The sequence below is a fragment of the Salvia splendens genome, chromosome 7, assembly GCF_004379255.2.
Source record: "Salvia splendens isolate huo1 chromosome 7, SspV2, whole genome shotgun sequence".
In the NCBI taxonomy this organism is placed as follows: Eukaryota; Viridiplantae; Streptophyta; class Magnoliopsida; order Lamiales; family Lamiaceae; genus Salvia; species Salvia splendens.
In genome coordinates this window covers 30,363,187-30,377,543 of record NC_056038.1, presented here as the reverse complement: position 1 = coordinate 30,377,543, position 14,357 = coordinate 30,363,187, and the positions used below count along the sequence as shown (strand labels likewise).

Below are 14,357 nucleotides of genomic sequence, written 5' to 3'. Positions count from 1 at the left end.
TGTCGAAAAATATAGTGTGTTCACACTAGCCTTCAATCTGGTCTTACATTGGATTCATAGCTGCAATCTTTGATTTAGGTTTCACGAATTAAAAATACCAAAATTTTGGAACCTTTTAAGATCGGGGAATTTGAACCCGACGTGAATCGAACACGCAACCTTCTGATCTGGAGTCAGACGCGCTACCATTGCGCCACGGATCCTCGGTGTTAATTCACCATCAAATTTTTACTTATTTACTTATATTAAACATCAATACGCATTTCTTATCTTATTTTATCCTATTTCAACTAATATTACTTGTCTTATGTGTGTATATAATGAGACTCTGGAATGCAATTCTCTTTAAACTTGTGTCGAATTAGTCCAAATGTTTTAAAGAAGAGGGAACGTCTTTTTTTATTCCACGAACTCTGTCAAACTATCATTTTAGGTCCGTAAACTTTGAAAATAAATTTGAGTTCCGTCAACTATGAGTTACTATCAATTGAATTACTCTTTTTTTATTATTTTCAAGTTTTTCTGGACGAAAATACCATCAATACCTTGAAAGATACATATTTTTAATAAACTTATCACATACTCATATTTTTTTATAAATATCTTTACTATATATTTTTGACGAATTTTCTAAATATAATTTGACCTTCAATATTATCACTTAATTTTGTGACATGCAAGAAAAGTTCATTCTTCAATATTTTACAATTAAAGAATTCTAAAATATTTTTGAAATATTTCAGTATCATCGTATTGACATTTTTAATTCACTGTGTTGATAAATTAGCAAGTTAACACTTAAGAAGAGTTAGCAAATGATCACACCCCACACAGAATTATACTATATCAATTCATAAATCTATTAATATCAGTTAATATTATAGATCATACTATCAACTATTAACTTCATATGAGTTTGTTATTTTATGAATATCAGTTTGTTACTCTAAATATGTTTGTGACTAAATATCAGTTGTTGATATGTTTTGTGATACCAACTCATATTAATGTATCAGAAAACTACTATGATTTTCAGTTCTCATTTTAAAAAAAGAGTGAACTGCACCAAATGACCATAACTTTTGCACTTGTTACACCAGTGACCCCTAACAAAAAAAAATAGCACCAGAGGGGCCTAACGTTAAATATAATCACGAATGGAGTTTTTTTAGCCACTTTTCGGACGAAAATGCCCAAATAGCTTGAAGGGCATTTTTGGTAATCTCTAAATTTGCTGACATATGAATTATGTCACATTTCTGTCAGCAGCTTCTTAAGTGATTTCCTAATAAGTTCTAATACTTCATACGTGATTAAAGTTTTGTCAATATTTATACAAAAAAATTCTTATGTCCCTCTAGTTATATCATGTAGGAAATTCATTGAGAGACAAAAATATGAAAAAGTGAAGCTATTTATGCAATAAAATCCCAATCAATAATACACAGAATAAAAAATATTTCACATTTAATTAAATGATACAATCATTATTTTATTGAAAACATTGACATTTAAAATATTATTTCATTATATATCATCGAAATAATTTGTTACTCTAAGCCTAACTTTAAGATGATTTTTATGATTGATATTTTATTGATGTAATTTTAATTTAGCTCAAACTGAAATTTTTAACATCATATGAACATTCAATCTTTAGATATAAATTTGCATAGTTTCTTGTCATTCATGATAAAATTGAAACGTGAGTAATATTTTGAAAAAATTCAAGTACGTGATATTAGCTATTTAATCCTTCAAGATTTTTTTATTAATAATAGTATTTGAAATAAGACAATGTAAATTTATAAATTAATACTGCAAAATTAGGATGTTTTCATAATAAATAAAATTGATCCATAAATCAATGTAAATAAAATAAATTACGGGAAATAAAACACGGAAAAATACCAGAAAATGAGTTTTATAAGGAAGAAATGGCCTCATTTTATTATGTTCATATTAATTAATGCAGATAATGATAAATATGTTATTATAAAAAAATTAGAAAGTGTAAATAATGATAACATTTTAATTACGTATTAACTACAAAAACTTACATAAGAAGTTGCTGACAAAAATGTGGCATAAATCACATGTCAGCAATATAATGGAGTGACAAAAATGCCCTTTTAGGGCCTGAGGGTGTTTTGGTCCGAAAAACTTCATTCGTGATTATATTTAACGTTGGGCCCCTCTGGTGCTATTTTTTTTGTTAGGGGTCACTGGTGCAACTAGTGCAAAAGTTAGGGTCATTTGATGCAGTTGACTCTTAAAAAAAAATTCTCACTAGAGCCATTCCCTATTACTATAAGATACTCCCTCCCCCTCGATCCACTATTAGGAGTTTCATTTTTTTTCGACACAAAATTTAAGCAATGTTTTTCATTTCTTTTCGACACAAGTTTTAAGCATTGTTAAAAAAAAGTAGGTGAAAAAGTTAGTAAAATATAAGTCTCACTTATATATAGTATTAGTTTTAAATAAAATGTGAATGAAATGAGTTAGTGGAATGTTAGGCCCTATTATCAATTATACTAAAAATGAATTAAGACTCATATTCATGGTTAGAATAAATGAAACTACTAATCTTGGACGGAGGTAATATGATCTATAATCCTACTCGGGATGGGAAATCTAATTTTGATTGTACCATCTAAACTTATTTATAAATACATTGGGATGAAAGACGAATTAATCTACTTAACGCCAATTTTCAAAGATAAATTGAATGCCAAAATGTATTCTAAGAATAGAGATACTAGTAGTAGAATATTGTATTCTTCTCTTCTTTTATTTTCACGGTATTGTTAAATCTAGTTCTCATTAATTTCATATGTTCCATTTTCAAAATAAAATCTCGAAACACCATTGCCTGCACTTTTACTTAATTTTCATCGCTGAAAGGAAATTAACAAAAAATAAGAAAAGTAAATATAAGGTTATTTTGAAAAAAAATGATACTATCATGTACTACTAGTACAATATTTGAAGGGGATAGCCTTACGAATCAAGTTAATTTACTATAAATTGCTATCCACAAAAATTACAAAATTATACATATTCTTAAAGTATAAATGCTGCAAATACTCTATATTTAATTCTCATAATTTTCTCATTAACTAGTACTACTATTATTTTGTATCGTATTCTTTTCAAAAGAACAACTAAGTCTTAATTATATAGACAAGTTATAATTAAGAAAAAAATTATATTGACTTAGTCCAAAAATCAATATTTAATGGTGACGTTCGATTATAAAGACCAATTATCAATATTTAATGGTGACGTTCGATTATAAAGACCAATTAAAAATCTATTTTAGTTGAAATGATTATGACTAATTATCCATATAATATTAAGTCAAATATAAATAAATTATATAATTTTGTAAACCAGACTGCCCAATATATATAATTTTCTAAACTGCACAATATATTAAGAGTGAACTACATAAATAGTACCTGATCTTTCACTTTCGCACATAAATGGTACCTGATCTTTCACTTTCGCACATAAATGGTACATGATCTTTATTTTATATCATTTTTGGTACATATAAATCACATTTTTGGTACCTGGTGCAATTTTCACCCAAAAATACCCTCTAAACAAATTCATTTTTCCAATTGTGTCATAAAAGGTATTTTGGGCATTGACAAAACTAGTACCAGAAGTGATATTATAATATCTTCTCTCATTCTCCTCACTCTTTATACTATTATTATTAATCAATATTAATATTATTATGTTTATGTTATAAATTAATAATTAATTTATTTTTTAATATCATTTAAATATACTTAATCATAATTATAGTTATAATTATATTTAATTGTAATAATATTATTATTTTTATAATAGTAAAAACTAGTAGTAATTAATAAATAATAGTTATTATTTTATATTAAATTACTAACTAATTAATATAGTCTTAATCAAATTTTAAAATTGTGCATTGTATTCATAATGATAAAAAGTTGAATATTTTTAGTTAGGTGTTTCAACCCTAAAATGAGTATAAATAATTTAATTAAAAATATTCAATTGATTTAATTACTTTAAATAATTAATTTAATTAGGTGTTTTGTTATTGATTTATATTATGAATGCAATTAGATGTATGTATAAAACACAAAAAAGAAAGAAGAATAAGAAGAGAAAAAGAAAAAAGAGGAAACATAAACTAAGGAGAAAAAAGAAGGACGAAAGGAAGATAAAATACTAAAATGAAAGAAGAAAATGAAGAAAAAAGAAAGAAGAATAAACTAAAGAAAAAAAAGAAATAAGAAAGGAAGAAAAAAAGTCACATATTTGATTCTATTTAATTGAAATTTCCAAAAATATCCTCCATAATAAAAAAAAATCACATATTTGATACATAGGGTTATTTTTGTTATGGGGTAAAAAAATGATATAAATTAAAGATCAATTACCATATATCATATATATACAAAAGTGAAAGATCATATAAAATTTATGTAGTTTACTCATATATTAAAACAATCTAATATATTCTACAAATTTTGTTCAAATTTAACCATGATTTTGTGATGATAAGTAAGTATTAAGTGAATCTTTAAAAACACCGAAGCAACTATTTTAGTTTTTTTGTTATAAAAATCCTACTGCACGTTTGATTCCTATCTTTTTCGAGTTTTAGCTTCTTATTATGATTTGATCTCTTCTTCCTCTTATTGGAAATAATATTATTCAAGTAGCAACAGCTAATCAATTTTGACCTACTCTTCTCAAGTAGAGAGAGGAGAGAGAAGAGAGCACAATGACCAGAATGCTAATGAGCTCTCCGGCCATCGACGCCGTGGCCAACTGGTGGGATGAGATCAACGAGTCCGTTGTATGGCAAGACGGAATATTTTACTCTCTCTGCGCTGCCTATGCCCTTGTTTCCTCCGTTGCACTTGTTAGTCTACAATATTATTTCATATCTACCATATAGATTTTGTTGGAGTATTTACTTGTGTTGGGATTCTAGTTAGTGATTTTGCTTTGCCAAACCTGTCTTACGCCAGCTTAGGAATATATGAGCTTCTTAATCTGAGCTAAATAGCTTTTGATGCAATTTTGTTGTCGTAGCTAGTTTTCTTATCCCGTTGAATTCGCGTTTATTCCTCTCCGAATATCGGGGCGTATGAACTGATGGTTTTGGGGCTAATTTAGCTGCGTTAATTTCGATGTATTTAATCACTACTTAATTGATACATGGCATACTGTTTTCTCACAAATTTATTGCCCTATGTCTTCTCTTCTGATCCATGGTAAGGTCACTATTGAGAGGGGAGTCCAAGAGGGTTTAGTTGTTGATATTATAGGGAACTCTTTTCACGTGTTTCTTTATTCTAATTTGATTTTTCGATTAACATACCTACTTTTAATTAGTTTAGCCCCCAATCACACTAATTCTCAGCCTCCGCCCCTGGATGGATCTCTTCCCCAAGGGGAATTAGTATAGTGTTTCCTCTTGGTCAACTCTTTTGGAATCTTGTCGAATTAGATCCATGTCCTGGAAATTTTTGAATGTTCTTAAGACTAATGTGGTTAACTGGATAGTTAAATTTTCTTGATAATCTAAGTTCTTAATTCCATTGGGACATTATAAGTTTGTGATAGTTGCTAGTTGCAGAGTTTAGTGTCTAAAAACACTGTAGGTTTCTGGTGTGCGTTATAATGCTAACTTTTCTTAAATTGCTAACTTGCTAACTCATCAACGTAGTGTATTAAAAATTTCAATACGATGATACTGAAATGTCAACATAAACTTAAGTTGATATTTTAATACTTTGTGTTGACATTAATATTTAAACGTCAACATAGTTTATTAAAATATCAACACAAATATGTGTTGACATTTTAACATGATCGTGTTGACATTTTTAATACACTACGTTGATGAGTTAGCAAGTTAGCAATTTAAGAAAAGTTAGCAACGTATCACACCCCGTAGGTTTCTAATCTCAATTACATACGGTTATTGCTTCAGATATAACTGTTGAACTGTTGACTCTCTGGTAGAGATCATGTTGGGATTTGGCAATTGGCATATCTTATGGTCATAGTTTAAATATTTCAGAGTGAAAAGAGAACTTACTCAGTTACCTGTCCTCTGTATATGGGGACAAGCTTTTTCTTATCTACACGACCACCTCTAAGTTATTATAGCTGTCGCGATTGACGAATGCAATATAAGTTTATAGTTGATTTTGAGATAAATTAATTTTGTTATCTTCACCTTTATCAGTTTGATTTGCAAACAAGTGTAAATAGAATATACTATCATATACCCACTTTTGCTATGATCGTAATGATACATATATATTTTTATTATTCGGATCACGTTTTTTTGTAGTTTATGATTTGGAACCACTCTCTCCACCTTTTCCAAATGGTGTTTTTTATTATCAACAGTTATAAGAAGTCATTTTCCATTCCTTCAAGTTTTGTCATATGATTCTTGTAATTTAATATTGTATGATATTTCTTGTGTTTATTTAGTGTTTCTTCATGTGGGTTTCTCAGTTAAATTTTTTTCAGCTTTATAGAATTGTTGATTATGTAATACGAGCATGATTGTATGTCTGATTTGTGAGGACTTCATTGCAAGAAAATGTTATTCCTAAAATGGTATGGATTTACTTTATGCAGATTCAATTGATAAGAATTGAACTTAGGGTGCCCGAATATGGTTGGACCACGCAAAAAGTGTTCCACCTCATGAACTTCATAGTAAATGGAGGTATAAAATTATAGTTTTATGTCAGACATAGTTCTACCTGTTTGTCTAATCATTTAATTATTCATTGCAGTGCGTGCTATCGTATTTGGATTTCATAAGAATGTTTTTCTTCTACATCCTAAGGTAAGATCCTAAAGTACTGTTTACTGTTTTGTTTGATGTGATCTTCCCTGTGTCATCCATGCTTTGAGTTACTGCCCTATTAGATTCTGCGCTATGTGGAAGTAAGAATTTTGAACAGCATTACAACGCCTATCTAGATCACTAAAGGAACTGGGCTAGACCAACAAAATCCATTGATATAGCTAATAACGTTCATGATGAATTTGTACTATACAGTCTCCGTTTTGATATGCATCAGCCTATCACTAGATAAATTGAGCCGACAAACAGCAATGAGTGTAGTTGGGGTTGGGAGGAACTCCTTGTCATAACATGTTTTTTACCGTTATCTTACTGAGTGTTTGATTCAGTTAAAAGATGTCTGCTTCTAGATGTCAGAAATTTGTTTTAGGGTCTCCTTTTTACTGGATTCTCCATTGAAATCATATTTTATGGACGTACAGCATAGCCCTTTAGCAATGAAGTGTTTTGGTGACTCTAGCTAACATGATCTGTGCTTCATTATTATACCTCCATTGTAAACTTAATTTCCCCATTTCAGGCTCTCTCTTTGGTTTTGCTGGAGTCTCCTGGCTTGCTCTTCTTCTCCACATATACTCTTCTAGTTCTTTTTTGGGCAGAGATATATCATCAGGTATAAGTTATTTTTCAGGTCAAATTCTTATAATTAAAGATTGAAATCTTAGTGTAACAATATCCCAAACACCTAGACCCTGATTAGACCCCTGCTGGTATTTTATTGCTTATGACATGTAAATACAGTTGTCACATAAGGAGACACTAACATTTCTATCCCTATCATTTTTCAGGCCAGATGTCTGCCATCAGATAAACTAAGAATCTGTTACTTCGCCATCAACAGTGGAGTATATTTTGTGCAGGTGCATTGCAGCACTCTTGGTTTACTGCTATTATTTCTTGAATCACGTTGTTGCCTATTTGTGGAACAATATACTATATTATATCTTGCAGAGATTAGTTATAGATATGTATCTCTTGAATCCACATAATGATTGGCCTATTATTCTCCACTATATCCATGGGCCTTTTTTTATTCAACTCATTTACTATACATCAGCTTTTTTGCAAATCAGTTTGGTGATACTTGTAATCTGGCTTCTCTCTTCAGGCTTGTATCTGGGTGTACCTTTGGATAGATGACAACAGCACTGCAGAATTTATTGGAAAGATATTTGTTGCAGGTATACATTCCTAGTCCTATTTTTCTCATTTCAATATATGCAAAAGTTAAAGCCTTTGCCTTTCTTAGTTCGCCTGTGATATCCATATGCCAGCAGTCTGACCTTCCTTCAATATTTTGGTCTCTGCAGTGGTGTCATTTGCAGCTGCATTAGGATTTTTGCTGTATGGAGGAAGGTGAATGTCAAGAGGCAGTTTTTCTTTCAAAAGGAATTTTTTTTACTCCTTTGCTTTCTTCAGACCTTAAGTTTTATTTCTTTACACTTTTCTGTGTCATACTTGTCGTTTGTCTTGTGCAGGTTGTTCATCATGCTAAGACGCTTCCCTATTGAATCTAAAGGGAGGAGAAAGAAACTTTATGAGGTTTGTGTCTATATATCTGTTGACTGGAAATACTGTTAGATGGAATTAACTGGAAATTGTATTTTTATATCAGAAAAAGATTTCAGGGTTCACAGTAGCATCTCTACTTACACCGAGTTTTTTTCTTCTAAAAAGGATCATTAATGCTCCCTGTTTACCTTTAATGTGATTCTAACCCCCAACCTATTGGTTTAAGGGAAGTGTATCACCAGCTAAGCTGCTCTCCATTTTCTAGCCATGAAGTTTCATTGATAATGTGAACCTTAAATCAATTTATATTCATGACAGTGGCTAATTGAATTGGTTAATGAGTTTTTAAGTGAAGCTATCAAAGTTTCTTCTAATAACCACCTTTTGTTATTTATTGCTTAAATCAAAATCCTTCTGTGCATCATTTATTTAACTGTTGAAAGTCTCTGTCCAATCCCGACAATCATGCAATTGAAGGTTTTTGATGTGACAATTTGAAATATTGATTTGATTACTATGGGATGTACTTTGAGCATCTATCTGTGCTTTTGATATCATCTTCTTTTGTTGTTAGTTGAGTTATGTGTACTTACTATTAGTATCCATTTTACAGGTTGGATCTGTAACTGCTATATGCTTCACTTGTTTCCTTATAAGGTGCTTCGTGGTAAGGTTTCAAACTTTCAATGTCCTTCTCCTTGTTATTTCAAAATTAAATTTATATAATTAGTTTTGCTTGGATTTCGGTACTTGTCATTTAGGCAACCGCTATGTACCCTTTATTCTTGAACACAAAAGTAATTGAATTCAGTCTATGAGAAAAATCTATAGTTGTGAGATTCTGCTTTCAAGATGGAAAAACCTCATCATCCACAAAGGGAAGAAGCATTTAGCAATATGAATTAGTGAAACATTATTCATCTTATCCCCACCCACCCAAATAAAATATCTTTGAAGTCCAAGTTCTTGAATATTCCAGATTTCAATTGTCCAAAGTGAGTCTGTGTGAACAGTCCTGAGTGAGAATCCAGCATTAGTACAGGTTTGGAAATTTGATGTTGCCTAAATACCCAAGTTCAAATGGGCCTTAAATGATATGGATTTTACTTCACCTGTTGCTCAACTTACCTCAATGTTGCGATGCTTTGTTACTTTTTTATTTGAGCTTCTTATCTTTCTTTGTTGATCCCTATTATTTGCTTTCCATATAGGTTATGCTCTCAGCCTTTGATTCAGATGCATCACTTGATGTATTGGACCATCCAGTTTTGAATGTAATCTACTATATGGTATGGACATCCTCTCTTAAGGGTTGGGCTAAATTTATGTAAAATAGTTCATATTTCTGATATGCGTTGCCGTCTTGCAAAAACAGCTGGTTGAGATTCTTCCTTCAGCTCTTGTTCTGTACATCTTGCGCAAGCTGCCTCCAAAAAGAGTACCATCAGCACAGTATCACCCTATACGGTAGCGAATGCATGAAAAAGGCCATATATACATAAATTTGTTGGCATTCTTGGCAAGACTGAAATTGGAACCTGCAACCAACCAGATTTATTATCACTCTGGGTTGGCTCTGGTCATGAGATTTCATTTTGCGTGTATTTTGTGGGAGTCCGATGTCAACGATGCCGATCTATTAAATTCTGGTGTTTAGAAGTTAGCCATTTTATTCATCTCAGTCTGCTTTGTATTGTGCAGAATTTGGCCATTCTGTCAGCATAGTTTGTAGTTGCTTTTATGGTTATAAATAATTGTCAAGATTTAGAATTCTATGCTTAAGTTAAAATGTCATAAAAATGTGTTAGTTTCAGTTTCTCAAACATACTCCCTCTGTCCCTTCAAATTAGACAATTATAAATTAGAAAATTTTATTATTTTATTTACAACATAGTACTCATAATATTAGAATTAACAATTTAATATTTTATGGACTCTACTATCCACTAATGTTTCGTAAATAAACACTACTAATAAAATCAAATCATTATTTGATGTGATACACTGATACTTAAACGTAAATGATTGGAGATGTTCCAATACCATTATATACGCACAAAATGCAAGTAAATTCATAAATTATAGTAATTCCCGAAAACTCGATTGTTTTGATAACAGAGTATCCTTAAAAACTCAAACATCTTTATACAGCCAGGGCTAGTTTGCTAACTGAGAAGGGTCACCAATGTAATTAACACGCAAACTGTGAGAGAACCAATTGTCCTTAACACTATTGACAAGGAATCCGAAATTGATCCTCGAGCAAGGTTGATACATTGATCAACATTAGACATCCCATAACGCCAGAATTTCATCGAGGTGGAGCTTCTTCCATTGCTGGAGCAGCAAATCTCACAGCTGCAGGCCTGACCGCTACCACAGGTTCATCAGCAAATAACGAACGTATAATTGCAGGAGTTCTCAGGGGTCGTCGGCCTGTCATTCTTGGGTATACATCTTCAAGAAAGTAGTAAGCATGGCCTGCTATCATTCCCTGAGGCAAAGAAACCTCCGTAAATGACACGAGTATACCTTGCAACCAGCACATTCTCTGACATGCATCACTAAATAAATTATTTCCTGAAAACCTAGGCAAGACTCGAGACACTTATCTACAGTGTGAAAGGAAATATCAGATAAATCCGAAGAAATGCGCTTTTAGCCCCAGATGAAATATGCAGAACCTAGTTGATAAACGCTCAGTTGATGGTATGTGGTCCATATTAATATTGCCATAAAAAAACATTCCCCCAAATGCCAAGCAATCATGTGAAGGAAACTCAATCGCAATAGTAAGACGTACCAGAAGATCCACCCAAGCACTAGCACCAACAAGGACAGAAAATCCAAGAAGCACCTGTTGAGGTCAACATCAGAAGTCACACATCACTACAAAATGTATACAAGTAAAAGAATACATAAATAATCAGACAATGTTAAAGCATGCAATGGTCAGATATTGGAGTATGTCCTTTTGCATATAATGCAGCTCATCTAAGGTGTATAGCAGATGAGATGAAATTACAGCCAAAGTCTCGACACAATCAATAGTGATTAGAAAACTAGGAACAGGAACTGAAGCATCACAACAGTAAACACATAACTTGACCCACTCAAAATACCAACATATACAAACCGAGACAGCAGTCGAATTTCTGCCCACATTATTAATTAAGTGGAGCATAAGACATGGACATTTCATTACAGGAACATGATATGTGGACTTGAGTATTGTATTGGGTAGCACCACAAACAATGGCCAATGAATGTAAAGCCACTTACCCATGGCAGATAGGCAGCTGTGAAAGTAAAAAGGCCAAGAAAGCTCATATGAATGAATGGGTTCTGCTTGCTCCAAACGTATACCTATAATAACAGGGTATACAATATCATAGGGAAGCCATGACAAATTGTTAAGTTATAACTTAAAACGCCCAAGTCCTAAAGACAAGCAACTAACCATCATAAAGGTTAAGGAATTGCTAAGGAATATTATCTTAGCAAATGATGCTGAGACATAAGGGATCATTCCTCCAAGAAGTACTATCCCAGTTAAAACAGTCGCACCAAACAACAACATGTAGAAGAAATCAGCAGTCCTCCCCCGAAAGGAGTTCTCTTCAAGAAGCTTGCAGTATCGAGCTAGAAAGAACATGTGAAACAAGAAGTCCAGATCTGTAGAGATTATAGAAAGAGGTTAGATTGTGTTATATAGGAGAAATGATCTGCACAGAAAAAAAAAACATCATCTCCGGCTTGAAAGTTTTCCATCTAGAGTTACCAATCAAAATATCATGTCCAAAACCTGAATTTTCAGTCACATAAGCAGTACACAGAGAACTCCTTGATAAGTTAAATTATAATGACGATGCTTTACCAATTAACTCTGTTATATCATCAAACAAATAACACATGGATCATGTACATACTTCCAAGTTCCATGTGTGTGCACAATCAAGCAACATAGGGTTGCATCAAAAACATGTAGCCACTTATAAGAAAAGGTTCCCTGAAACATGCAAACTCATATTTTTCTCTTATGTGTATATATTGGGGCGGGGGGGGGGGGGTTCTGCAGTGGAAATTTGACAATAAATTGTAACCGTGCCTTCAGTATCAATTCATCAACAGAGCAACTCTTAATCCATTCACCAATCAGTCAAAGTAAGCCCTAACTTTTAGAGGACAGATAGAGAATTACCCATCTTACGGAAATACAGGAAATTGGTAATGACGCGCCAGATTTGGTATTGCTTCACCACAAGCTTCGGGTTCAAATAAAGATCATATGGTGATATTATCTGCAAATCACCAGAAACCCAACCTCAAATAAGAAGAACTACTGGTCAAGTGGTAGAGAGGTAAGGTCTCAGGTTCGAGTTTAAAACCGAAATAACCCAAAAATTTTGCATTGGCTTTGCACAATTGGCAATTAGCAAGAAAAAATTTGATTCAGTAATCCCGACAACCCCAGTACAGAAAATCAGAGAACAATGACAGTTATACACTTCACCGCATAAACCTCATGCTCGCTCTCATCAATAAATCACGCCCTCGATACAAATTAATCCGCCACACAATAATTCAATAGAGGGGAAAGAATTAAGTATTACATCGAGAGAGCAACCGATGGTGGTGACGATGGCAGCTGTGAGGTACGAACGCGTAATGATCGGCATCTGCTTGTACCACTCTTCCACTGCTTGCGCCATTCTTTATATCTTCGCAATTAACCAACCAAAAAGCAGAACAATAAACCCTAGCCCGATCTACCCCGGCCAAATTGGAGGGATATAAATTCCGGGAGAATGTTAAAAACCAGATAAGCAGTCCGATTAAAACGAAAGGGATTGATCAACACCCTAAATTTTGAATCCGAAATTCAATTATACATGTCTAATGCATATCTGCTTGTGTGTATGTATAGAAATACAGGTTGTGTGGGGTGTATAGGTGCGAAACAAAGAACAAACAGACGATGGTAATTTTCTCTCTCTGCTTTCGTTGTTTGATTCTTCTTCTCCGCCTTGGATATAAGAGCCAAAACTTTGCCTGTATCGCGTGGAGATTGTTAACACGCGCACGAGTCTCGAGTGTGGGACACGGACCAATAGGATGCAAGCTCGAGTGGCGCTGGCCAATAAGATGCAAATAAGTGATGCCACTAGCATAGTCGGTCGGTGAGTAACGCTTTTAATTTGGTAGTGCGACTTTTATCCTGATCCCCCTTAGACCATCCACAACGCGTCTCGCGCCGGGCTCGCGTCTCGTCTCGGAGAGACGAGACCCCCGCGAGACGCATTGCAGCGCCCATCTCGTCTCCAGCTCGCGACCGTCTCGTCGCGTAGCTCGTCTCGGAGACGAGCTGTCTCGCCACGCGCCAGGGACACGTGGCACGTCCCCATGCGTGCGTGACGCCCACTCGCTGGCCCGCGAGTGGGCGTCGTCACTGATGACGCAATAATTCATTTTTTTTTAAAAAAAATCGATTTTTAATAAAAAAAAATTTTTTTTTTTCAAACGGTAATATTACCGTTAAATATTTATTTTCATTTTTTAAATTTTTAATTTTTTTACTCTATAAATAATTCTATTCCATACTCATTTCAAACACAAACACACATCTATTCCTCTCAAATCCTCTCTATCACTCCAATTTCCATCTTCAATCAACTCAAACAAATGGATCCTTTTGAGCAAATGCGCCAATTAATGGAACAATCACTCGAAGAAGATCGACGACGAGAGGCGGAGGAAGCCGCACCACCCCCACGACGCTCCCGGAAGTACATCAATCGGAACCGGGAGGAAGCCGCCGCACGGTTAGTACGCGACTACTTCTGCGATAACCCGATTTGGGGAGATACCTATTTCCGTCGCCGTTTCCGCATGCGGAAACCGCTATTTCTCCACATAGCGAATACTTTGGCGGCCAGGGAGGAGTTCT

The 14,357-nt window shown here is 33.5% G+C and overlaps 2 protein-coding genes and 1 non-coding gene across 3 annotated transcripts; 1 reads left to right on the top strand and 2 right to left on the bottom strand.

Moving 5' to 3' along the window:
- Positions 1 to 131: 131 nt before the first annotated feature.
- TRNAW-CCA lies at positions 132 to 203 on the bottom strand. Its single transcript has one exon. It is a non-coding gene; the product is annotated as a tRNA-Trp (tRNA).
- Positions 204 to 4,657: 4,454 nt separating this feature from the next.
- Positions 4,658 to 10,233, top strand: LOC121811574 (tobamovirus multiplication protein 1-like). The gene is made up of 11 exons (XM_042212440.1): positions 4,658 to 4,924; positions 6,664 to 6,754; positions 6,825 to 6,877; positions 7,419 to 7,511; positions 7,687 to 7,758; positions 8,007 to 8,079; positions 8,209 to 8,254; positions 8,377 to 8,440; positions 9,024 to 9,077; positions 9,622 to 9,699; positions 9,786 to 10,233. The coding sequence occupies exons 1-11, from the start codon at positions 4,784 to 4,786 to the stop codon at positions 9,879 to 9,881; spliced, it is 861 nt and encodes a 286-aa protein (XP_042068374.1). The 5' UTR covers positions 4,658 to 4,783; the 3' UTR covers positions 9,882 to 10,233.
- A 227-nt stretch (positions 10,234 to 10,460) lies between these two features.
- LOC121742093 (derlin-2.2) lies at positions 10,461 to 13,435 on the bottom strand. The gene is made up of 6 exons (XM_042135127.1): positions 13,024 to 13,435; positions 12,612 to 12,711; positions 11,871 to 12,085; positions 11,693 to 11,776; positions 11,214 to 11,267; positions 10,461 to 10,904 (listed from the first exon to the last, which is right to left on the bottom strand). The coding sequence occupies exons 1-6, from the start codon at positions 13,120 to 13,122 to the stop codon at positions 10,722 to 10,724; spliced, it is 735 nt and encodes a 244-aa protein (XP_041991061.1). The 5' UTR covers positions 13,123 to 13,435; the 3' UTR covers positions 10,461 to 10,721.
- Between the last annotated feature and the right edge of the window lie 922 nt (positions 13,436 to 14,357).